This window comes from Maylandia zebra, linkage group LG22, assembly GCF_041146795.1.
Source record: "Maylandia zebra isolate NMK-2024a linkage group LG22, Mzebra_GT3a, whole genome shotgun sequence".
Classification (NCBI taxonomy): Eukaryota; Metazoa; Chordata; class Actinopteri; order Cichliformes; family Cichlidae; genus Maylandia; species Maylandia zebra.
This window is the reverse complement of record NC_135187.1, coordinates 20,929,810-20,953,362: the sequence shown is the minus strand read 5'-3', so window position 1 is coordinate 20,953,362 and position 23,553 is coordinate 20,929,810. Positions and strand designations below refer to the sequence as shown.

The window sequence follows — 23,553 nt, the reverse complement described above, 5'->3', positions numbered from 1 at the left end:
AAGTCTGGCACAGAGGAGGAGGGCAACTCTAAAGCAATAATAAATCTAAAAATGCTCATTACTACTCTTATATAGCAAAAACCAAAGAAGTGTATGGACTCTATTTTTGTCCAGTTTACTGATATATTACATCACTGACCAGCAGACATGGAGGGTTGGAGTGATACGCAAAGCACCATTTGTTTAATTTCACTTCAGAGAGTCAGAGAATGCTATGCAGATCTTAATTTGAGATATATGACGAAAACGCAACAGAGCACAAGTAAAAAAGAAACTCCAGCATACACACAAATACATATATACACCTACACACACACACACACACATGCTAACTGCCTCAGGTTGCGATGAAACACAGATAATTAGCTCTAATGGAAACCAGACTTAGAAATTGAGTCGCCCCCCCTCCGTCTGTCTCACCCAACTTCCTCCCCCTCCACCTTGTCTTTTTGTGGTGTTGAGGGTTAATGTAAACCAGGGCTTGTTACCCCATAATGGGGAACTTCACAGAGAGATGGGAAGTGAAGGAGACACAACACTAAAAGAAGTAAAGGAGACAAGTAAACCACTGTTAAACTACCTGGTCTTGCTTTCCATGTATAGCAGTGAGAAATCCATGTTTGGAAAGATTTACAGCTCCTGGCGTTACTAAAATACACACAGGCCTGCACCTTTGGCTTTTAGATCAGTTTAAGGACTGCAAGCTCAAAGCGAGGAGATATAAACGGTGATTAATGAGAGAGAGAGAGAGAGAGCGAGTGCGTGTGTGTGTCAGTATTCAAAGAGCCTATAAATCATAGCACACTTAAAACTAGAGAGCCAGATGCCTTCACACTGATAACAAGCGGTCATCCCATTACTTTCAAACATCAAAGTCGGGCAGGAGCTGAGGTTCAGGAGCCCCCCCTCCCGATTAGTTTCTCCCTCTCTCTCCTTCTCTGTGTGAAATGTATTTCCCTGTTTGGTAGGCGTGAGAAATCTCCCTGTGTGTGTGTATTAACCTATATGTGTTTGTGTGCACGTGTGTGTTTTGAAGCCTCAGAGGTGACATTCCTCTGTGTCAGAGCAACAGCCTCAAGTTTAAGATAACACGTCCACGGTGATCTAAGGGTGGGAATCGATTCCCCCCGGTGGCTGGCGAGGGCTTTGGGTCAGCGCAGATGGCTTTACCTTCCGCACGCAACCCGTGATACAAAAACACAGCGATGCTCCCATCATCATCTCTTAACAACCCTACAGAGAGATAGAGAACTCCCTTAAGTGAGTCATGAATGACATCGGTGTGTTTCATCTCAAAGTGATATTCCTGTTGCACTCATAAAATAGCCTAATCCTACTTTATTTTATGGGAAATTGTAGCCTTGAAGCATTCAGTCAGGACTTATATTTGGTAGATATAGCATCAGCCAATGAGATACTTCCCATGTAGTCTTCTTGTCTTAATATAATCTAGTCCTTCCCTTCTTGACTTTAATGGTGTGTAACAGCCCAGATGCTGATTTGGTATTTGGACATATCACATTCAGCATTTAGGTGGAAAGATTATTTCTGTCCAAACTTGTGGTAAACCATCCAAAAAATATAATAAAAATAATTTAAAAAACCCACGATTATTCCTTTTCACATAATTTGCAATTTGTTTGTTTGTTTTTTGGCTTTTGTTATTTAACAGCTACATGGAGTTTTATTAATTAATCCCGTTTACAGTTTGGGCCAATTTTATCAGCTGTTTTGTTGTTAAGAAGAAATACTCTGATAATCCAATGTGTTTTATGTGGACTATAACTTGTTGGTATTTGTAAATTCCATCCAGCCTATTCTGTTTGCATTTTCACTTCTCTCCACCCCATCAATCTGTCAAGCCTCTCTGGGTATAACTGCTGCAGCACCTGCAGGAGACTCCCATGCTGACCTGCAGCTCAGTGGACATCTGGGAATATCATGCATGCCCCCCACAGCTCCAGATTCACCTTGTTCAAACAGACCATTGGCTAATTATGGCTTTCCCAGATCCCCAAGCTCAAGAAATCACTACGAAATAAGCCACTGGAATGAGATGTTTTCTTTTGCCCCGCTCCACTGTAGTTTGGTTACATGGGGATTCAACATCAAGCAAGAAAATAAGCTCTCTACAAAGACTCAAAGTACAAAGACCATGAAAATTGAATATGTTTCCCTTAACAAAAAAATAAATAAATAAAAAACATTTCTTTAAAAAAGTGACATTTATTCTTCTGTGTAAAAACAGAGGCTTCTAAATTCAGCTGATGGGCATGAAATTTATTTGACGCAGCCTCTAGTTAGACCTTCAAGGAATATCCAGACCAGAAGAATGTACAATACTTTCATAATTTTATTTAAGATATTACCAAATATTTACAACACTCAAAATGCAAAGACTCTAGGTCCATTTGGAATTCTGTGATACTGCAAAAATAAATAACCTTTATTTGAAATAGGGGGAGGAAGAAGTTTCCGACCTGTGTAGAAAAATAAATACAAAATACTTCATTTTCTGTGATGCGGTGTCACAGGGAATGTGGAATGGTCTGTCATCTTTCTCTCGTGTTTCAAAACGGAGCCGTTTGTCAGTTTTTTTTCTTTACAACATTCATAGTCGCAGTGGTCTTTCTTTCTTCATATCCGTCCTGTCTGTCCTAAGTGCTCCCTTGCAAACATTTCAGTCCGTGCAAAGGGAAATATGAAAAAAGCTGCTTTCCTCTGAGGCCTGAAGCACAGCAGCCGAGACTGGGGCCCAGGTGTGTTTGGCCTATTTTAGTCTGTCTGATCCACTGGTTCCTCAGTCTGAGTAATCTGTGAAAGAAATACTCTGGTTAAAACAAGTGAAAACAAGATGTTGGTGCGTGTTGGCCATGTATGTAAATGACAAAACCTGGTTGTGGGCTTAGGTGAAGAAAATAAACATGAAGCTTGGATTTCGTGGAAGAAATGCTATGTCTATTTCTTTGTAGCTATAATATGATATGAGAATGCCATGTTTACAGCGATAACTCTGGTCTGTTGGCGCATAAAGTTGTAGTTGACATCTCTTTCATAATGAAATTAATCAAGCCTAATTAATATTAGAGGAAGTTTAAAAGAGTGAGACAGAAAAACTGCAGCGACCTACTGGAGGATTATACATTAGTTTGTTTATCTTGGGCCTGTGCGTAAAATGCGCATAACCGGAACATTTTGGCACGGCTCGAGTTCCTGCTGGATGAAAAGTGAAAGGAGCTCAACCTACCGTACTGTGCCACCAAGAGCAGCCCTTCTAGTGGGACGTAGTCGACAAGGACCACGCGCCCCCCATCCTCCAGACTGAGAACGCATAGCTCAGGCGCTCGTGCGCCACGTAGTTGCAGCTGGTCCCTCGCGCGTCCAGCTCGTCGCTTTGTAGAACTTGGCAAAGGAAGTCGATGTACCGCGCTGCCAGCTTCAGGGTCTGGATCTTGCTGAGTTTGTCCGACGGCAGGGTGGGAATGATCTTACGTAACGACGTGAATGCCTCGTTGAGGGACTGCGTCCTTTGGCGCTCGCGGATGTTGGCCATCACGCGCTGCGTCTGCAGGTCGTCAAATGAGCGCGCTGGGCTACTGCTGGCCTCGCTGCCGCCGCTCCCGGTGCTGCCTCCTCCTCCGTCTCCGCTCTTCCTGCATTTCTTTTTCACCGGACCGGGGCTCTCCACGTCCGCTTCCTCCTCTTCGTCCGTGCTCCTCCGCGCCGTCCGCCTCTTCCTCGCGCCTCTCCGCGGCAGCTGTCGGTCGGTCTCCTCCTCACTGTTACCAGCGCTATCCATTGGGGAGGAGTCGTCTTCCCGCATTGTCTTTTCAGAAAGGTTTTCTGTGTCCTGTCAGAGAGTCACGAATCCCTGACTCAAATCCACTGAAGCGGTCACAACATCAACAAACACGAGAGGTAACAGGAGCGTGTGTGAGCTGGTATTACGGTAAATCTCGTGCGCCACAGAATGGGAGAGGTGTCTGCCAGACTGGGACGACCCGAGTTCTTATAACGGGGAGCAGGCAGGAGGATTTTGGGGCTTGCTGTGATTGGGTGGGGAGGGCTGTAACATAATACCGCAGAAAAAGAGAGTTCTTGCTATAATATTAGGAATTAAGAGATGGAGTGTTTTTTATTCGAGACTGGAAGGATGTAGTGGGGGCAGTGTTTGCTATTGGATCATTGTGCAAGCACTGTAAGACCTGTCATAGAGATAAATTATTTGTCTGTGCTCCACCCCAAATTATTTCTTCCCCAAAAGCACAATGCCACCCCCCCCCCCCCCCCCCCCCCCCCCCCCACACACACACACACACACACACCGCATTTATTACAGATGCGGAGTTATAAGAATAATAATAATAATTATTTTTTATTTTTATTTACTTTTTATTTTTTATTTTTTACATTGAATTAGAGCAGACCTCATTAAATGTCCAGGCTCTTTTTTTTTGCTCAGTGTTAAATAAAGACCTGTTGTTGTTGTTTTCTTGTGTTATTTATTATTTAGTTTCAGGCTCGTTTTTTTAAAGTGTGAATAGCAGGTTTTGTTGTTTTTCCAAATTTGCTGCACAGACTATCCACTGTTTGCGTCACTGACAATAAAACTTACAAATGGAAATCGCCCAGCAGTTTTACCGCTGTGTCATCGTGTGTGGAAATTTCATGCTTTCCCCCTCTTGCTGAAAACAATTCAAAGCCAATGACACAGAACAGAACTCTTCCTCTAGTTTTAAACATTAAAGTGTTTCTGTGCAGGCGTTTGACAAGGGAGCAGCGATCAGGCCCACTGAAAAACACATGAGGCTGTCACAGCAGGAGGTCGCTGCTCTAGTAGACCTGTGTGTTTATTTTGCCGTCAACGGCCTCGCGGTTGAGGTATGCACTTAAAGGGTTTGACTCCCGCAGGGATCTCGGCACCGCGGCTCAGGTTTAAAAGACGGCCCGTCACAGGGAGCTCTCAGGGCGGATCCGTGCTCACAGCAGGGACGCTGAAAGGCGGTGTTCGGCTGGAGCACAACGCAAATACCGGACGTGATAAAGATGGACCGAGGAGAGAGGAAAAAAGCACTTCACTGGCTCACACAGAGTCGAAACACCTACACATGACTACCCAGCTCCGTGGCCTGCTCTGCTGTGATCTAATATCCTAGTCAAAAAACTAAAAATACGTCTTCATGTGGTTGAAACTAGACCTGGCAACTTCTTGGAGGTAGTCTGTGGTGTGAATGGCCCACCGAGAAGCCTCACTTCTGATGAGGAAGGATGACACAAGAGGACCACAGAGGGCCCAGCCCCGCTCTCTTGTGGAGACACGGTCCCCCAGCGCTAAACAGCTTTGCCTCTACCATCAATCCAGGACTGAAAGAGGGCATCTGGTGTGGGTGGTGTTTTTGTCACTCAGTTTACCGTCATCTCACCTCCGTGAATAACTCAATTTACACCTTAGTGACAAAGATAATCTGCAGCTTCATGCCGTGAGCCCTTGATTTGTGATTTAGATCCACTTTTAAACTCTTTTGAGGATATTTGGCCATCAAGGAGAAAACAATCATGATTCATGTGCTCTCGCTTTCTGAGTGAGGAAAACCTCGAGTTGCTTTTTTTTTTTTTGCCACACCCTTCAAGTGGCCAGGTGAGGCGCGTGCCTCTGTAGCTCTCCACGGTGCTGAAAACCACACCGCTTCAGAGCCGTATAACAACAACCATAAGATGCTGACATTCATGTGTATCTCCTCTTAACGGATTTATTAAATGCGACAGTGTAAATATGTTTTGATCCAACACTGGCTGTAAACTGTCCATTTAAGCAGACATTATGGTCTTATTAATTTTAGTAAGGTTAGTCAAAATTAAATTTCACTTTGCTTTCTTTGTCGTGGCAGTCCAGGCAAAGAACACAAACATGACCATAGCGGTACTTTTATTTTCAAGCAACATCGATTCACATGCAACTAATGAAATCTCGGTTCTCACTGACCTAGTGAGCTTTCTCCAGCGATGTATGTGTTTTTACAGCCACAAAAAATCTGACATTTCTTAATAGAATCCCTCTTGTTGGTCCATACACGGAAAGTCAGCTGCTCATTTATGTCCGTGTCATTGGTGGGTTGAGTGGCGCCTTCAGTCTAGTTCAGTCTGCCATAGATAAAGCTGAGCTGTTGTGTCTCAGGTGTTCTCCAGCAGGTCCATCATGAAGGAGATGTAGACGATGGCCAGACGCAGCGTCTCGATACGGGACAGCCTCTTCTCGTATGCGAATGTAGGAACTTTTCTCCTTAGTTCGTCAAACGCCTCATTCAGACTGAACATTCGCTTTCTCTCCCGCACATTGGCCGCCTGCCGCTGGACCACCGTGATGATCCTCCTCCGCTTGGCCTTCGTGTTCCCCCGGGGCCCGCGGCTGTAGTATCTCGGCGAGCACATCGCCACCTGAGCAGTGCGCACACCGTCCTCCGCTTCCCGGCTCCAGGAAGGCTCGTTTAACTGCCTTTGGCTGATTGGACAGGATGGAGCAGCATCCACCTGCTGCTTTGGTGCTAAAGCATATTTGTGGGGATACTCCATAACATTAATGTTCATCACCGTGGAGTCAATAAATCGGCCCTGCATTTCCATCTTCAATGCGCTGCAGTTTGAGAGAAAGTCTCTCTTTTGTTTTTCTGTTAAGAAACTGACTCCAATCAGAGCGCTCAGACGGACTAAAGTCGTTCACCAGACACAGAATCCAAAGCACCCAATCAGATAAATCCAACTTTCTCCAAATCCGGTCAGTGCGCTACGGGGTTAGATCCTATTGGGCCCAAGTCCAAGAGCTTCTTCCTGCTGTTTTAATAAGTCGCCTATACCACCTCACAGCGCGACATCTTTCATGTCCCTCTTGCTCTTAATTGAGCCCATTTTTGCCGTCAGTCGACCGGTGACTGGGATGAGAAAGACTTTTATTTTTTTTAAAAAAGGCAAGCTCGACGGCCCTGCCAGTTGATGCACTGTCCTCCTGGAGGCCTTTAATGAGCATCTGAAGAACGAGGGCTCTTAACAGAGGGTCATGCAGTCTTGTTTGCACTCTCTCCTCTGCCTCAGAGGCTAAATAATGACACTTTTATCACTTAAACCAGCCAGGAGAAGGCCAAACAGAACATTCTCTAACAGTCACTACACACCACAAGCTTTTCTGTTGCAAATTAAAGCAAATAACTGTCCGTTCCCATGGCAGGACAGTGTCCACACTGCAGGGACCAACAAGAGAGCCACTGCTCAGCCTAAAACACTGCACTCTCAGAAAATAATGCACTTTAAGGCAAGGTAATTCCAATAAACTCATCAGGTTACTGCACTGCACACTTGTGGTTTGTAACTTATACAGACACCTTTTATGCCTGTATTGATAACATTATGACTTTGATTTAATCACAGCATTTTTGGCATTTTAAAAGTTGCAGATCAGTTTTATACTTACTCATTCACGTTACCTTAGCATATCTTGAATATCTCAGGGTTATAGGAGAAACCCTGGAGATATGGAGGTATAAGGGTGGACAAAAGGATGGAGGCTTTAAAGCCAGAGGCTCCTTGCTGTGTTTATGATCTAAAAATAATGATTTTTGTCAGACTGTATTCAGCTAACCTAAATAAATTCACAGCAATAACCCAAATTCCAAGAGTAAAATCATTATTTTACTCTACTCCTACTTCTGTGAGTTTAGAGTGTTTTTCACTGACATTATCTGAGCGTTCACTTGAACGGCGCATCAATCCCTTATTTTATTTTTCTTGATCATTTAAAATTTTCCAGCTTAATGTGATATTACCTTAACCAGCCACAAAGACCAAGAGCATAAATTCAGATCCAGCTGAGTAGAAAAGTGCTATATAAGTACAGTCCATTTGCTGTTTTACCTTTTACCTCATAAATGAATTGCCAGCAGAAAGGGTCACCTGCATGTGCATATTTAGCAACAGGAATTATTGTGGTGTCGGGAAGTGAATGCGCTGGTCTGAAAGTTGCTGAATTCAGCTTTGCCGGTGTTTTTGCAGCAAACTCATATGCTGACAAGCTGTTCCAGCGACATTTCTTATATCAGCCTAACATTCATAAGATGTTTTATGAATCATCTGAAAATGAGCTAATCTTTAATTAGTTTTCTTTTCTTTGTCCATCTTGGAAAGTTGGGTTTTATTCTGGATCCCAGAATTGCATCTCAGGAGTATCGCTGAGCACTGATTATGTCTGAAAGACCTCAAGCTGCCCCTCTTTTTTTATATTTTTCTTCCAAGAAGCCAGACTTTCTTCTGATTTCTTAAAGTGGACTTTCAAAGTTTTTCTTTGGACATTCACTATTTTATTCCCACTAATTTTCTCTTCTGTCCACTTTTTCTGATGAATGTTTGTTTGCGTGTTTTATTGTTTTAACTATTTAACACTGATTTAAGAGTCACTGAAGCATAAAAGGCATCTAACTCAAGGAAGAATCCGTGTTGTGTCTGTACATAACAGACAACATAGCAGAGAGCCAATTTTAAATTGTATCCTTTGTCACTAGCAGTCTCTTGCAAAAACACATACTTTGTTCCAATTTCGTTAGTTGAATCTACATAGAAATGCCAAAGATAACACAATTTGTATTTTTTGAGCAACAAGTTGATTCCCAAAGAGCAAAAGAAGAACACAAGAAGATGTGGCAGGCTTAAAACTTCTTCAGCAGCAGATGAACAGTTTCTGAAATTCATACAGTTAAGAAAGTATTGTTTGCTGAAGCCTCATTAGACACGTTATCAATCAGTGACAACAGGTCTCATGGAGTGATGATTACAAACTTGAAATTATTTATACAAATCCTTGTCAGTAAGTCAGGAGGAGGTCGTGAGAGAGGTACAAACGGGAGTGTCTACAGCCATCTGTAAACCACAGTGGAGGCTCTGTCATGGTTTGGGGTTGCACTTAGAGATCAGGTTTGATCCACCATGCAATACCATATCAAAAGCATCTGACTAGCTATAGTTTCATTTTTCATCATGACAATGATCCTAAACACACTGACAGTACAGTAAAAGCATACCTGGAAATAAAAACACCCACTGGAAAACTATTAGTCATGGATTAGGCTCCCCACAGCTCAGACCTCAACATTACTGATGGTGTGCGATCATCTTGACAGAGAACATAAAAAAAGGCATCAAACATCCAAAGAAGAGCTTTGAAGGTCCTTCAAGGAGCCTGGAAAACTATTCCTGAAGACTACTTAAAGGGACGCTTTCCTAAGAGAGTTCAGACTGTGTTGAAGAATAAAGGTGTTCGTATCAAATATGGACTTCTAAGCTTGTTAGAATTGTAGCAACTCCAATTTTGTTTATAAAATTTATAAAATGTTTATAAAAAAATTGCTACACATATTTCCCATCTTACTAGCAGAATATAAAAAATAAATATTTGTCATAGATTTTAAGTTCACTTTAACCTTACCCACCTTGAATCCATAGTGGGCATTTAGACTTTTCTCATGAAAGTAGAACACCAAGAGTGTGATTAACACAGCTAATCCTCCAGTAGGATGTTGAATGTCCTCCTGGTTGAGTTAACACTGACATCAAGAGCATGCTCACAAGTTTTTTTTTATTTAAAGTTTTTTATGCATTCTTGTGTGATTATTCCATACCCAAGAGTGTGAATGTACAAGTGTCTGTCATGTATACACACTCCAACCTAAGCATACTTCTCCATCTCCCTCTGCTGCCTCTTCTTCCTCTCTTTCTGTGTTTTCCTGGCACGCAGATAAACATGATGGGACATTCCTCTGGTTGTGGTGGAAACGCTGAGAAAGCACAGCTGGGCGGGAGAATATGAGGTAATCTCACCCTGGGGCTACTTTGTAAATATTGGTCTTAAATAAGGAGTAAAACCCCAAAAGAGGCACACACACACACACACACACACACACACACACACACACACACACACACACACACACACACACACACACACACACACACACACACACACACACACCTACAAGGGTTTATCCCAACTTTGTGTGAGACAGGACAGACCTTCACACAGACACTCATAATGGTTCATTTCCTGCTCTGCTCTGTTATTACTGGTTACACAGGGTGAAATTAATGATAGTTTGTGGTGTGACTAAATGTTTATGGAAGTAAATAGTTGGCGTTTTAGTAGATACAAACTGAGTGTTAAACCAAATCCTTTCCACAAAGTCTGGATGCTCAGTCGAAGAAGGTGGTTTTTCAGCGATTGTATAACTGTGCCGTGAATTTCATTAACGCATTTTGAAGTATTTGTGAAATCAATGCGGAGTTTGTGCTGAGTAAATGAACAGTCGCTCGGCCCCCACAGAAAGAGCATCTCGACACTTAATCCTAACGGATTAGGGGTCCGCAAATCAACATAATACTGCAGTAAATGTAAGAGGGAACCCTGAAAGGAACATACTTTGTTTCATGTCAGTTAAGAAATCACACATTTCATCAAGTCACACTTCTGAGGGTGACATTTCTTGGTTGTATTTTTACACGGTGATGGCTTCCATATATTAGTTTTTAAGCTGCTCTGGAGCTGCTCTGGAGCTATGGCCGCTCCAGAGCAGCCATAGCTGTTCTCACCATGTAAATCTGTCCTCCTCCTCCTCTGGCTGTGTCCTCTGTGTGCTGTAAGAGCATGGCCAAATCTCGCCCACCACCACCACTGTAAATCTGAAACTAGACACCTCTCTCTCTCTCGCTCTGTTTCTTTCTGTCTCTCTCCGTGTCTCTTTCTCAGGTTTTTTTGTGCTGAACTGTTTCATTGCTTGTTTTCACAACGGTGATTTAATACACATCCATGCTGAGACACTCACCGTTTCTTACTTACAGAGGCACAAAGTTGTTATTCAGTTTGTGTGCGGATTACACTCATGTGTGTGAAAGAATAATTTCACCCACCCTGCAAATCGTGTTTCTGCCAAACATTTCATAACATACTAATAAAGCAAATTTTCAAATTTGAAAATCTGAGAGGGAGGAGAGTCAAAGTGAAAGGGAGGGAGTGAGGAAGATGAGTTTAACTCTTGACCTGTGTGCCTAGTCTTCATTGTGTCACTCTGGCTCTCTGCACATCCTGAAGCTGACTCAACTGTTCACTCGCTCCACCTTCTGCTACATCTCCCCCCTCCCATTGGCCGGACCCTTTAGCCAGCAACCAGTCACGGGCTGTTTAGACAGCTGGGTGGCCATGTGAAAGATAGGGCTCATGCCTTGGACAAACCCTGATACCACATAATATATCTTCTTAACCCCACCCTCCCATACCTCCCCCTCCTCCTCCAGATCTACACCTTCCATTCGCCAAACCGCTGCATGCCTTCAGTTACTCTGTTCTGAAAAACCCTCCTTCTTTTAATCCAAGCTCACTCACCACGTGACTCCTCTATCCACCCTCACCCATGTCAGCACCTTTCCCCTCCCCCCCTCGCCCTCCCCAGCCCTCCCCACACCCGTTCTGTCTGAGTAATGTCTGTGTTTACTCTCACCCACTCTTTACTGTGTATTTTTAGGGTGCCGTGTTTCATTTGTTTTAAGAGTCATATTCTCAACCTTCAGCCCGTGTGCTCAGATGTCTGAGTTTCCTAGACAACAGATGTTATTCTTTGATGATGATGATGATGATGATGACAACGTAGATAGTAGCAGAACGAGTATGTGCTTCGGCACTCTGGGTTTGCCCTTGTCTGGGTTTGTTTGTATGTAGCTCGAGACATTGTTTTCTCCTCTTTACACCAAGATTATTTATGTGGAACAGGTTAGTAGAAAAACTTCTGAGTGTTTCACAGATTAGGATTTTTTTTGTAGGACGAACAAGCTTGAAAATATGCACAGCACCAAAGAGAAATGCCAGTAACTCTCACACAAATAAATAACATTTTTAATCTCCCAGGGGAACTATTGATAATAGGCAGACCTGCATGAGCTACACCTCTGTTAGCACCTCTGGGCTTCCAACCAGTTTCATCAGATACAATCATGCAGAAAAAATGTCAAGCAATAACTTGAAGTAATCATTTTCTGTAGGACTATCAGTCTCTCACATTGTTGTAAAGGAATTGTTGCCCACTCTTTTTTACAACATTACTTCACACCATTGAGGTTTGCAGACCAGTCCTGTGATTTCTTTTTCCACAGGACTCTACCTTAACATTTAGCAAGGAACACAGCATCAGTCTTTTCAGTGTTTTTATGCAGTGTCAGATAGCTCTTCTCTGATACTGCTCTACTTTTCCTGTGTTGTTGATGCATTACATAACTTTCACACAGAGATGTATCCAATTTGGGGTTCGGTCTTCCAGCACGTGGACTGGAGGAGCAGGGGTTCAGGCCACCTTTTGCTTATCTCTAAGTGCACTTTTGCTCAACACAAAAATATCTGCAGATTTGTTTTTCTTTGTTTTCCATTCAAAAATATTATATTCACTAAACTGTTTTTTACTCCATATTTGTTTTCCTGGTCATCTGCATCCTATCTGAAGTGTTTCTATTAGTGATTAGATGAGACGTTTGAGAAGCACAGCTTCACGTGGATTTGCTGCTCCTAGCAAACAGAAGGTTTGAACAGTGAGTTGGTGGGACTGCTGTTCTCACAGGCAAAGCTGTGTGTCTGAAATGACCATATTAAGGATATCCCCTCTCTAAGCCATCACGTGGGTACAAAAATAACAAAAACTGTCTGAAACTTAGCCGGAGCTTTTGACTCGCGGGGATTATTTGCACATGCACTGACCTCATTAGTGGAAATGTTGTCTGTGTTTCAAAGGAACATCTGCTACAAGAGTATATGTATGCATATAAAAGAAAGCATGGAAAGTTTTCAGTGTCACTAGTCTATCACAAATGATGACAGTTCACTAAAAGATGTGTTTGTGCAAGTATATATCATCCATCCATCCATCCGTCCGTCCGTCCGTCCATCCATCCATCCATCCATCCATCCATCCATCCATCCATCCATCCATCCATCCATCCATCCATCCATCCGTCCGTCCATCCGTCAATCCGTCCACCCGTCCGTCCGTCCCGCCATCCATCCGGCCATCCGTCCGTCCGCCCGTCTGTCCGTCCTTCCATCCATCCATCAATCCATCCATCCATCCATCCGTCCGTCCGTCCGTCCGTCCGTCAGTCCATTCATCCATCCATCCATCCATCCATCCATCCTTCCGTCCGTCCATCCGTCCGTCCGTCCGTCCGTCCGTCCGTCCATCCATCCATTCATCCATCCATCCGTCCGTCCGTCCGTCCGTCCGTCCGTCCATCCATCCATCCATTCATCCATCCATCCATTCATCCATCCATCCATCCATCCGTCCGTCCGTCCGTCCGTCCGTCCGTCCGTCCGTCCATCCATCCGTCTATCCATCCATCCATCTGTCCATCCATCCATCATCCATCTGTCCGTCTGTCCATCCATCCATCCGTCCATCCATTCATCCATCCATCCGTCTATCCGTCCGTCCGTCCGTCCATCCATCCATCATCCATCCCTCCATCTGTCCATCCATCCATCCATCCATCCATCCATCCATCTGGGTGGCAGGGATTGGAGCCTCTTCCAGGATACGCCCTGGACAGTCTATCACAGTGCTAACACAGAAAGACAGACAACCATTCACACTAAATTCACACCTAGAGCCGGTTTACAATCACCCATTAAGCTAACACGCCTGTCTTTGGACTGCAGGAAGGAGCCGAGGGACTCAGAGAGAGCCCAGGCAGACACAGGGAGAACATTCAAACTCTGAACAGAATGGTCCTGATGCACCACTTTGCTGCTCTGGGCAAAATTCAAAAGATGGAAATGCTTTTACTCAGTATGAATAATATGAGTGCCTGGGATTTCTTGGAAGTTGAGAGAACACACACTGGAAAGGCTGGTAATTTCCAGTTTTACCTCAGTTCTTGGGAATATACATCATCTTCTGAAAATGTGCTTGCACCATGATGCAGACTTAAAATAAAAGTGAAAGAAGACAAATAATTATGTTGTTGTTTTTGGGGAAAAAAGAAAAACTCCTCTCCAGCCTGTATGTACACGACTTCATCCTGTTATTAAAGAGATGTTCGGTAGTTGCTGTTGCACCTGTCGCATGCGTTGATCCTTGCTCTTTTCGCACCATAATCATAGTGGCAATGATTTAATAGCTATATTATCTTTCTGCAGTATTTTTTAGTTTTCTGTAATCAAAATTTGTTTGCACATTAGAGTCAGAAGATGGCTCACTGATCAGGGGACATACTTTTCCTGTAAGTGCTTTTCCAGAATCCGGCTCTAAATGCACGCATCACCAGCAGTACAGGCCACCCAGGTTTCACTTTCTTTTCATCTTACTCCCATCTCAGTGTTGCCCAGCAGTGCCTTCAGTCTCATCTGCAGTTTGACAAGGTCGTCATTAAAATACAATAATAAAACATTTAGTTGCGTCCTGGGTATTGTCCTGAAAAGCTACGTGACTAAACATGAGATCATTTTTTCCAGTCCTAAATTTTTTTCCCCCTCTTGGCTTATTTATTTTTCTGTGGTTTCGGGAGGTTGGGCTGAATGTCTGATGATATGCTGTGTGTGTTCCTCTCCTTACCCCTCCCCTTATAACTCCTCTCCATGTTTGCTTTTCTTTAAATCTATATACAAAAGGTGTAAGGAGTGATAAAGATTTATTTTAAAATTCAGCTTGTTTTGTAATTCTCATCTGCTCATATGTTATAGCCTCTTTCTTTTAATTATCTTTGTATCTGCAGATCACCATAATAGCAGCATACTTCATTTTAATCTTAACTGTAACTCCCAGTATGTACCCGTTGTCCTTTCCCTGCTTTTTTTTCTCACTGTTTTGGGTGTAGGAGTTATAGTCTGTCTGCTCTGGACACTGTCTAGACGCCTATGAGCCTCCCATTACCTCCTGATTATACTGAGCCCTGTGCAGGCTCTAAGACACTCAAATAAAATCTTTTCTTGCCCTTTCCAACCCTTTTTGGAAGGTGTTGCATAAAATTCAGTTCATATAGGTTGCAACATGTGATGCGTCTCAACCATTTTCAGTTAAATATGGCTTCAAATCATTTGCAAGTCATTGCGTTCTTTTTGGGTTAAAAGAAACAAGCTTACACATTTTTATACTTTCTGTGAATTCTAAAACTGAACATCCTTTATTAAACACTGAAGCAAGAAAATCAGCTAACGCTCAGCAGTCCTGAGTCTTCTTTATCCTATTTTTATTTAATGATGCTCTAAATGTTTGCAAGGCCTTGACTGAAAAAGACAGCATCTGTATGTGACAATATGTTTCTCTAAAACCTTTGAGCATTGATGGTTCCTTTCCAGATGTGCAAGCTGCCAAATCCAAAGGCAGTAATGAACCCCAATACCATCAGAAAGACCAAAGTTAGTCAAAGTTAGTTACCAAAAGTTACGAAAGTTAGCCCTGATAAGAAGCGGGATGGTCCCTGTTTTCTTTAATCCAGAGGATGTGGTGTCCATTTTTTCCATGACAGTCATTTTTGGAAGTGTTTCTGAGCCCGCGCAGTGTTTTTCATTTTTAACACAGTGCAGTGTGAGGACCCAAAAATCAAAGGCTTCCAATACTGATTTTTGGGCTTGTCCCTTGAGCACAGAGATTTCTCCAGATTCTCATAACCTTGGTATGATATTATGAATGGTACACAATGAGACACCAGGGTAACATTATTCTATAATTGCCTCTCTAAGATGCTCTTTTTATACTTAATCTTGTTACTGATCAGGTGCCAATAAACATAATTTCCTCCAGCTGTTCCTTTTTTAGTACTTTTTCAGCCTCTTGTTACCCCCTCATGTTGCTGCCATCAAATTAGCTTATTTTTTTTTATTAAATTGGCACATTTTCTCAGTTTAAATATTTTGTTTTCTGTTTTATTGTAAAATAAAATACATTGTTTTTTTTTAAATTTTCATTTTAGACAGCTTCTCACACAAAACCACTCCCTTGAGCAAAATGTAGTTGTAGACATCTGTAGTTGTGAAGGTTACTAAGGACAGGATTGCGCCAAAGAAAACAAACTAAGCATGGCAGTGAAACTGGTCACCAACCATATGTGATGTTTACTTTGGGTGTTAGTAGTGTGTGCGCGTATGCTTGAATATGTTTGTGTGCAGATCCCTCGAGGAAGATCTGAACACTTGATCCGGTGCGACTGTGGCGCGAGCGCGGGCTATTCGCCTACCTGAGCGAGCACGAAAAGCAGAGACGCAAAGCAGAAGTGCCACAAAAAATCTCCCAGAAATGCCTTTGAAAATGCCATAAAGAGATTTCATGGATGTCAGTAGGCCTGTGAGAGATGGGCTTTGATACAAGTCGGCCCTGCCTGAGTCGTGTTGGGAGGATATATGACCACAGTTGCACGGCTCTGACTGGTGGAACACTTAAGGTTTTATGACCTGCTGCCATTTGGGGCTCTGGGATAGAGCAGAGTGCCGACCACATAACTAATTAGACTTGGCCAACAGAGGTGTGTAAGGATGGGGATTTGTGGATTGTGGGTTGTGGATGTGGTGTGTCTGCATGACTGAATTAGCGAGCGAGCCAGTGAATGTATGGCACAGGTTGTGTGTGTGTGTGTGTGTGTGCATGCATGCACGCGTGTGTGCATATGTCCCGAACCTGGAGAATTGCGTCAGAGCGCCGTTTGTTCTCCATAAAGACTCTACTGGGCCTTTCATGTAGGTGAGGAGCCGCCAGGCCTGGAAACTTTGACACAGGAGATAGAGGCCGGCAGCCAGCCTACACACTCATTAACACTTACACACAAGCACACACACATACTCAGATAGTACTCCTATCAAGGCTGACAGAAGTCTATGAAGTATATGAAAAGACAGTCTGGCCTCCTCAGCAAAAACAACACTCCTCCTATTGTCTCATCTCTCCCACCCTCCCTCTTCTTCTTCCCATCCGAGGATCACAAAGATAAATGACCGTGCACAGATATGAGAGTCCAGTTGCAGGAGGGGGAGGTGGTGGTGGTGGGCTGAGGGGTGTCAGAAGTGGAATGTGTGTGAACTGCACACTGCCTCGTATAAATCAGGGAGACAAGTAGGAGAAGGAGGAGGAGGCCAAGAAGGAGAGGTAAAGCAGGAAAGGGGGGCAGTCAGCTTTAGGGAGTGATAGGAGGAATGACAAGAGGAATGAGCGAAGATGGAGGGAGGGGAGGGTACAGGTGCAAAAGAAGTGCACCCGGGCTGGGGTTGGAACTGGGCGAATGAAAGTGAAGACGCACGAAGGAGGTCACGGGGGGACGGATTGCAGCGAACAATCACTTGAACTTCTCACATAATTGTTTCTAAATGTCTTTAAGATTACAAGTGTTTTGCGTATTTTCACAGTTGTGCAATTTGAGGTCATCCACGGCATTCTGGGAACGCTGTAATGACTGTGTGATTACAAGAACGCAAGATGGTGAAAACTTAAATGGAGTAGTTGTTTTTTTTTTTCTGCAGAGGAATGAAATATGTGTAATGTGAGCATTTATATGTGTGCATTTTGTGTGCCCGTGTTTCAATATACGAAACACTCGGGTTATTTTGGGTCAACGCTATCTACTTACTCACACTTGATAAGTTGTAAAAAATGTCTTTATCAAAGATTTTCTTTTCAAGCCAAGTCATAAAAAATAGGAATTCTGACAATTCGTTCAAGGAACAGCTTGAAATGTTGTGAAATATCCCCCTTTACCCTTTCGCTGAGGTTTGGATGTAAAGGGTTAATGCCCCGATTAAGTATTTAAAAATGTGAACTATTTCTGGGCTTACATTAAATGCTAGGGAACCAGCAGAGACTCCAGGAAGTAGCTGATCCCAGCCAAGAAATAGTCTGATACTCATAATTCTCTGTAAAATGCCAGTTTTTTTTTCCTTTTCTCCTACACTTTGGTTCTTGCACAGGTTAAACAAAGATGATATAATGTCTTTATCTGTAACTTTTAGACATGCTATCTTAACCTGCAGGGTTTCTCACAGTTTTAATGACTGAGTGCCAGTTTAGGAAGCCAACATATACACCTCAAACAGTTTGAGTTAATGTTTTTATTGTGTCTGTTGAGGAGATGATGGTTTATGTTGGTAACTGACATTTTTATGCTGAAATGTTTGTTTTTCTTTTTTCTTGTTAACCATTAGTGAGGTACAGTCTTGTGAGACAGAAAGTTTTCACGTGACTTTGTGCAGTTCTGTCAACAAGTAGGTCTGTCCTTACTGCTAGCATAGGAATTAAGAAGGTAAGAAGCAGCGAGTGCAGCTAATCAAGTGCACCTAGTTTACTGATCACTAGCAAGTGGAAAACATTGAAGACAATTGCTAATCCCAGCAAATTCATCCCAGCATCAGACCATGCAATGCTCAGAAAAATTACAAAAAACCAAAAGGTAGAGCTACATCTCAGACTCTACAAATCTCAGTTTGCAAATTAAAATTTAAAGTTTATGACAGCACAGTTTGTTTGGAAGGCTTGCCAGAAGAAACTTCTCTATAAGAAGAACATGACATCATGGTTTGGGTTTATAAAGTTGGATCTGAACAAACTACAGGAATAGTGGAGCAGTCCTTTTGGTCAGACAAGACCAAATAAACCTGGCAGTCACTCAGTCGACCATGAACTCCTCTGTGGACCAAAGTATTCAAGAAGCAAACTTGAGACCATCTGTCTGACTAGTAAAGCAACAGGACGATGATTAAAAGTACAGCAATGGCTGAAAAAGAAAAGAATCAAGGTAAAAGTAAAAGTCCAGAGCCTACAACAAAACGTTTGAGATTTTGAGATATCTCCATTTGGAGCTGTTTGGCCATAATGCACAGCGCCACATTTGGTGAACACCAAAAGCCAAATACAGTAGCAGCTGTCAAGCACGGAGGTGGAGACGTGTTGATTTGGGCTTGTTTTGCAGAGACAGGACATTCTAGAGTCAAATGCGAGACCATCTGTCCGACAGCTAAAACTTGAGCCGGTCTGATTCATGCAACAGGACAATGTTCCCAAGCACAGCAGTGAATCTACAACGAAAGGACCCGGTCATTGCAAACCCTTGATTCTCCTCCTCCAACTAAAGCTCCAACCCGAACCTGACTGAAATGCTGTGAGAGAGCTGTGCTTAAAAACATCTCTGCAAGCCTCAATAAAATTAAGCAACACTGTGTACAGACAGCTGAAGATTTAAAAGAAAAATGGAATGGAAATATTTCGCAAGTTTTTCTTATTAATGTTTTTTTTCCTGTTAGTGTATGATTGATAAACAGTTTTAAAAAAAGTTCACGATGAAGTTTTGCTGTTGTTTCTTGTCAGACTGGATGCTTTGGATACAAGCAGCCCTTTTTTTTTAAGACCTATTTGAATGGCTCTCTGCAGTGTTCTCCGATCTGTCCACCCAAAAAAAGATGCACACACAGATGGTGCAGCTCATGCAGATGACAGAAAAGTAAGATCAGGTGTGACTGATGAAAATGAGCCAAGTTAATCGCATCCCCTTATCTCTCCTCTTAGGCAGCTTCCGATAAGCTCTCCAACTCTTAGCACCTAGCAGCTAATTAGACTCCCCACTGAAAAGCAGGAGGATTTCTCTCCCTCACTCTGTCTGTGTGTGTGTGTGAGAGAGAGAGAGCGAGAGAGAGAGCGAGAGAGAGAGTAAAGAAAACACTTAGATCTTTAGTCTTATCTCTCAGCTTTTTATCACTCGACTCCCATCGGTCAAAGCAAAAGAGCTTGCTGCAAACCTTTTCATGGCACACTGCAAAAATACAGGAATTTCTGTCTCTCTGAAATCGAAGCGCTGTTCAGGAGTGTGTTTACAAAGCACAGGTGTGTCAAATCATCACTGAAAAGTAGACATCATGACAAAATATCAAAATAAAGAACTCTTTAAAAGGGTGAGAATAATATTTTTTTTTATTGTCAGCTAATTTCTGCTCTCGGTCAAAGAAAATCCATTTAAAGACAAAAGGAAGTGAGCGACACGAAAGTAATATTCCATGGCTTCACTGTCACTGTGCCTGATTCATTTCCAGGCCTTTCACTGAATACTGTGGATTTAAGTAAAACATGTTCTCCTTGCTTTGCAGTCACAATCAGAACAATTTGTTAAAGACCTGTATGGAAGCATGAGCCAAAGTCTAGAAGTCAGCTGGGCAGCATTAGTCGTTTGGCTTTTGTTTCTTAAATGCTGAACAGGAGAAAACATATAAACAGCAGCAAAGCAAAAGATGATCAAACTGTCTCTGCTGGTGAGTTTTTGCCTCTGGATTTTTGTCTGCCAGACTGATTGTAAGAAGCAGTTTGGCTCCACCATGTGGCGAAGGCTGGAACTACAAGTGAGGAAAATCTGTCAAGCCCACTCCTGATCTCTCATTTCCATGTTCTCTTGCATGTCCGACATTATGTTTATGAGGCGAGGAGCCAACTTTGGGATGACAGCCAGGCTCTTTAATGATTAAGGCACGTCAGGATATTCCTCCAGGGCCGTCGCTGTCACTAACACACTCAGTATGTCCTTGATTATTCCAAATGTTTCACTTAATTTGTAAAGATACCATTTTTTAGGCATGCTGCTCTATTTTGACTTTTCTCTTTTTCTTTGGTTTCACCGGGTCGGGATCTTCACTAAAAGATGATGTCACATCGTTTCCTGATTCACGTTTCCTTTTCTTGCTTGGCTTGTCACTAATGTAACCGTTGGAGTCGCTCCCGTGGACCGCCACCTGAGAGACATCCATCTCCTCCTCCTCTTCTTTTATACGTTTTTCCTTCTTCTTTTTCTTCTTCTTTTTGTTCTCTGCGGCTTCATTGCCGTTTACCTCATCCCTCATCCCATTCGGCTCTGGTGTTACACCGTTGTCCAGCTGGCATGCAGATATGGTTGGTATCTCTTCTTCTATCTCCTCTTCTTTGACTTTCTTCTTTTTCTTTTTCTTCTTCGGGGTTTCTTCAGAAGCATCCTGGGTGGGTTCTGGGTCCTCCTCGCCTGCAGGCACACTGGTTTCTGTGCCCTCACACATGGCCAGCAGCTCCTGCACCCTGAGGCACACAAAGACAAAAACAATCAATATAGGCCAGCGCCATACCAGCGCTGATGTGAAGGTCTGAGTTGCTCGCCTATTGTTCAGGAAAAAACTGCAGTGACTACTGGTGTGATGATGCTACCGGCAGCCACAAAGCGGCGAGCATACTGAGGCCTTTAGCTTTGCCCCGAAGCTACTAAAATCATCATCACTGATACTGCACACTTGCCTGGTCTTGTCCAGTCGTCCTCTGATCAGCAGCACCCCAGCAGTGTCGGCGTCGAGCGCCGTCACATCAAACTCCACCTCCGATCCGATCCTCGGCCCCGCGTCTCTCCATGTTTCCACAGTAACCAGATTCGGTCTGGGAATGCTGGCGTTGAAGCAGCCGTGCACCAAGCAGCCCACGTGGCTTATTCCCAGTTTATTTACCTTACCCTACAAACAGACGAATACGTGATACACGCTGTTAGTTATTGTATTTTATCAGAGGCAATTTATCACTCCCACAAAGTACAGGTACGCCTCAAAGCCCCAGGTTTTAATATGTCACTTGTATATTATAACAATAGTAAACACTGAAAAGTGCAGGTCTCTCTTAACAGACACTATGTCAGGTAAGGTCCCGTCAGCTTCTCTGCTTCTACTAAATAATGTGAATGTAAATCTCACCCGTAGTTTTTGTCCTTTTTGTGGCTGAAAAACAATAAAGCTGGCTTCCACGTCCACGTGGACGTAGCCGCTGTCGTCGTAAATGTCTCCGAGGTGTCTCACTATCCTGATGTTGTCGTAGGCCAAGGGGACTCCGTTCAGACTGAAAGAGACAACAGTAACAGGGTCATCTCGTGCATTAACAGTTTATTTAAACTGACAATGCTTTACTTAAAGGAGAAGACCAAACCTTTTTGCGTTACCATTACTGGTTTTAATGCTTTTAAAAGCTGACTGGTGTATGAAAGGATTTAAAAAGGCCGCACGCAGTGATTCATGCATAAAATACATTTTGCAGACAATCACACGTTGTTGGTACTTTTACCTCCGCAGAGCACCACAGTGGATTCTAAAACAAACAATTAAGATGTGATTCAAGTTCAGATTATAAACTTTAACTCAAGGGGTTTAACAAAATAATTACATTAACTGTTTAATCCAAGTTTCAGAGGCTCACAAGTAACAGGACAGTAACAGGTGTTTGTTTTTAGCCAGGAGAGGCCTGCTCTCTCTGTGTTAAACAATAAATTAAGCAGATAAAGAATTTTAAACTTGTATTTTGTAGCTGTTCACTGGAACTATCATTATGTGGCCCATAGAGATATCAGTGCATACAAAGATGATCTTCATCAGGCTGAAAAACCAAAGTAAAGCTATAAGAGAGAGCAAAATCATCCGTCATCCCGGTGGAGGAAGTGTTAAAGCATGAGCATGCATGGCTGCCAGTGGAGCCGGATCACTGGTGTTTATAGATGATGTGACAGCAGGACGACCTGGCGATCGTCTCTGCTCAGATTCAGACAAATGCTGCAAAACTGATTTCACAGTGCAAATGGACAATGGCCCGAAGCACACAAACCCAAGGGTTTCCCGAGGCAAAGAGCAGAGATAATCGTCAATGGCCAAGTCAGTCACCTGAGCTCTACTAAATACAGCAAGTTTTCAGTTACTGAACAAACAACTGAATGCAGTTATTGCCCACAAATAAGCAGCAACTGGTGGCTGCAGTAGAGACCTGGTAGAGCTTCTCAAAGGAAGAAACAGCAGTTGGTGATGTGACGTTCATGACTTTTAGACTTTAGGCACTCATTGACTGTAAAGGATTTAAAAACACATTGGCTGTATTTTCCGGACAATCAATGCCCTGAATTAAAGCTAAAAGTCTGCATTTCAGTGACAGCCTCCCAACACCACCTTCTTAACCCCTAAAAGCACCACCTCGTCAGCAGGTGTGTGTCCGATAAAGGACCTAACAGGATGTTTCATGAGTAGCTACTAGGTTCTTTCACATCACAGGAGACAGCAACACGAAAACTCAGCGGCTAGAGGACATCACAGCTCGTGTGCGTGTTTGTGTTCGTGGGAAAGTGGACTGTCCGGCTCAAAATGCTTCATTGACTGGATAAAAACGTCGGCGGGGGGAAAAAAAAAAGAAGCACCTTTGAGAGAACTTGAGCAGCTCGGCCTCCAGCTCCTCCTTAATCCCCGTCTTCTTCTTGTTTAGATACACGGGCGGCAGGGCGATGTGTCTCCGGTGGGTGTTCACGACCAGACACGAGTAAGGCGCTGACAACAGCTCGGAGGCAGCGGCGAACGACGGGATCGATAACGGGAGAGCGGCAGCAGTGTTTACCGGTGCTGGGGTCTCTTGGGCCGCCTGGTCCGGGACGGACACGTCGGGAGTTTCACCGGACATTCTCACATGTTTTGGATTGTCCTCACCATGCTCCAAATTCGCCATGCTGCGTAGAAAGACCGGAAGACAAACAAGAGGTGAC

General features: G+C 43.3%; 3 protein-coding genes across 3 annotated transcripts; all 3 read right to left on the bottom strand.

Moving 5' to 3' along the window:
- Nucleotides 1-2,335: 2,335 nt before the first annotated feature.
- twist1a (twist family bHLH transcription factor 1a) lies at nucleotides 2,336-4,004 on the bottom strand. Its single transcript, XM_004547940.3, has 2 exons — nucleotides 3,248-4,004; nucleotides 2,336-2,814 (listed from the first exon to the last, which is right to left on the bottom strand). The coding sequence occupies exon 1, from the start codon at nucleotides 3,821-3,823 to the stop codon at nucleotides 3,275-3,277; it is 549 nt and encodes a 182-aa protein (XP_004547997.1). The 5' UTR covers nucleotides 3,824-4,004; the 3' UTR covers nucleotides 2,336-2,814; nucleotides 3,248-3,274.
- A 1,672-nt stretch (nucleotides 4,005-5,676) lies between these two features.
- Nucleotides 5,677-6,995, bottom strand: LOC101473899 (protein Fer3). The gene has a single exon (XM_004548151.3). It carries the CDS (start codon nucleotides 6,619-6,621, stop codon nucleotides 6,172-6,174), a length of 450 nt encoding a protein of 149 aa, XP_004548208.2. The 5' UTR covers nucleotides 6,622-6,995; the 3' UTR covers nucleotides 5,677-6,171.
- Nucleotides 6,996-19,937: 12,942 nt separating this feature from the next.
- polr1f (RNA polymerase I subunit F) lies at nucleotides 19,938-23,553 on the bottom strand. The gene is made up of 4 exons (XM_004547941.5): nucleotides 23,215-23,553; nucleotides 21,737-21,878; nucleotides 21,294-21,502; nucleotides 19,938-21,080 (listed from the first exon to the last, which is right to left on the bottom strand). Exons 1-4 carry the CDS (start codon nucleotides 23,514-23,516, stop codon nucleotides 20,603-20,605), a joined length of 1,131 nt encoding a protein of 376 aa, XP_004547998.2. The 5' UTR covers nucleotides 23,517-23,553; the 3' UTR covers nucleotides 19,938-20,602.

Bases quoted from the DNA above. Each gene is read 5' to 3' on its own strand.
- twist1a (XM_004547940.3), bottom strand. From the start codon at position 3,823: ATGCGGGAAGACGACTCCTCCCCAATGGATAGCGCTGGTAACAGTGAG.
- LOC101473899 (XM_004548151.3), bottom strand. From the start codon at position 6,621: ATGGAAATGCAGGGCCGATTTATTGACTCCACGGTGATGAACATTAAT.
- polr1f (XM_004547941.5), bottom strand. From the start codon at position 23,516: ATGGCGAATTTGGAGCATGGTGAGGACAATCCAAAACATGTGAGAATG. The intron at 21,503-21,736 runs GTGAGATTTACA...GTCTGTTTGTAG, and splicing joins AAAAAGGACAAAAACTACGG to GGTAAGGTAAATAAACTGGG. The intron at 21,081-21,293 runs GCAAGTGTGCAG...TGTGTGCCTCAG, and splicing joins GGACGACTGGACAAGACCAG to GGTGCAGGAGCTGCTGGCCA.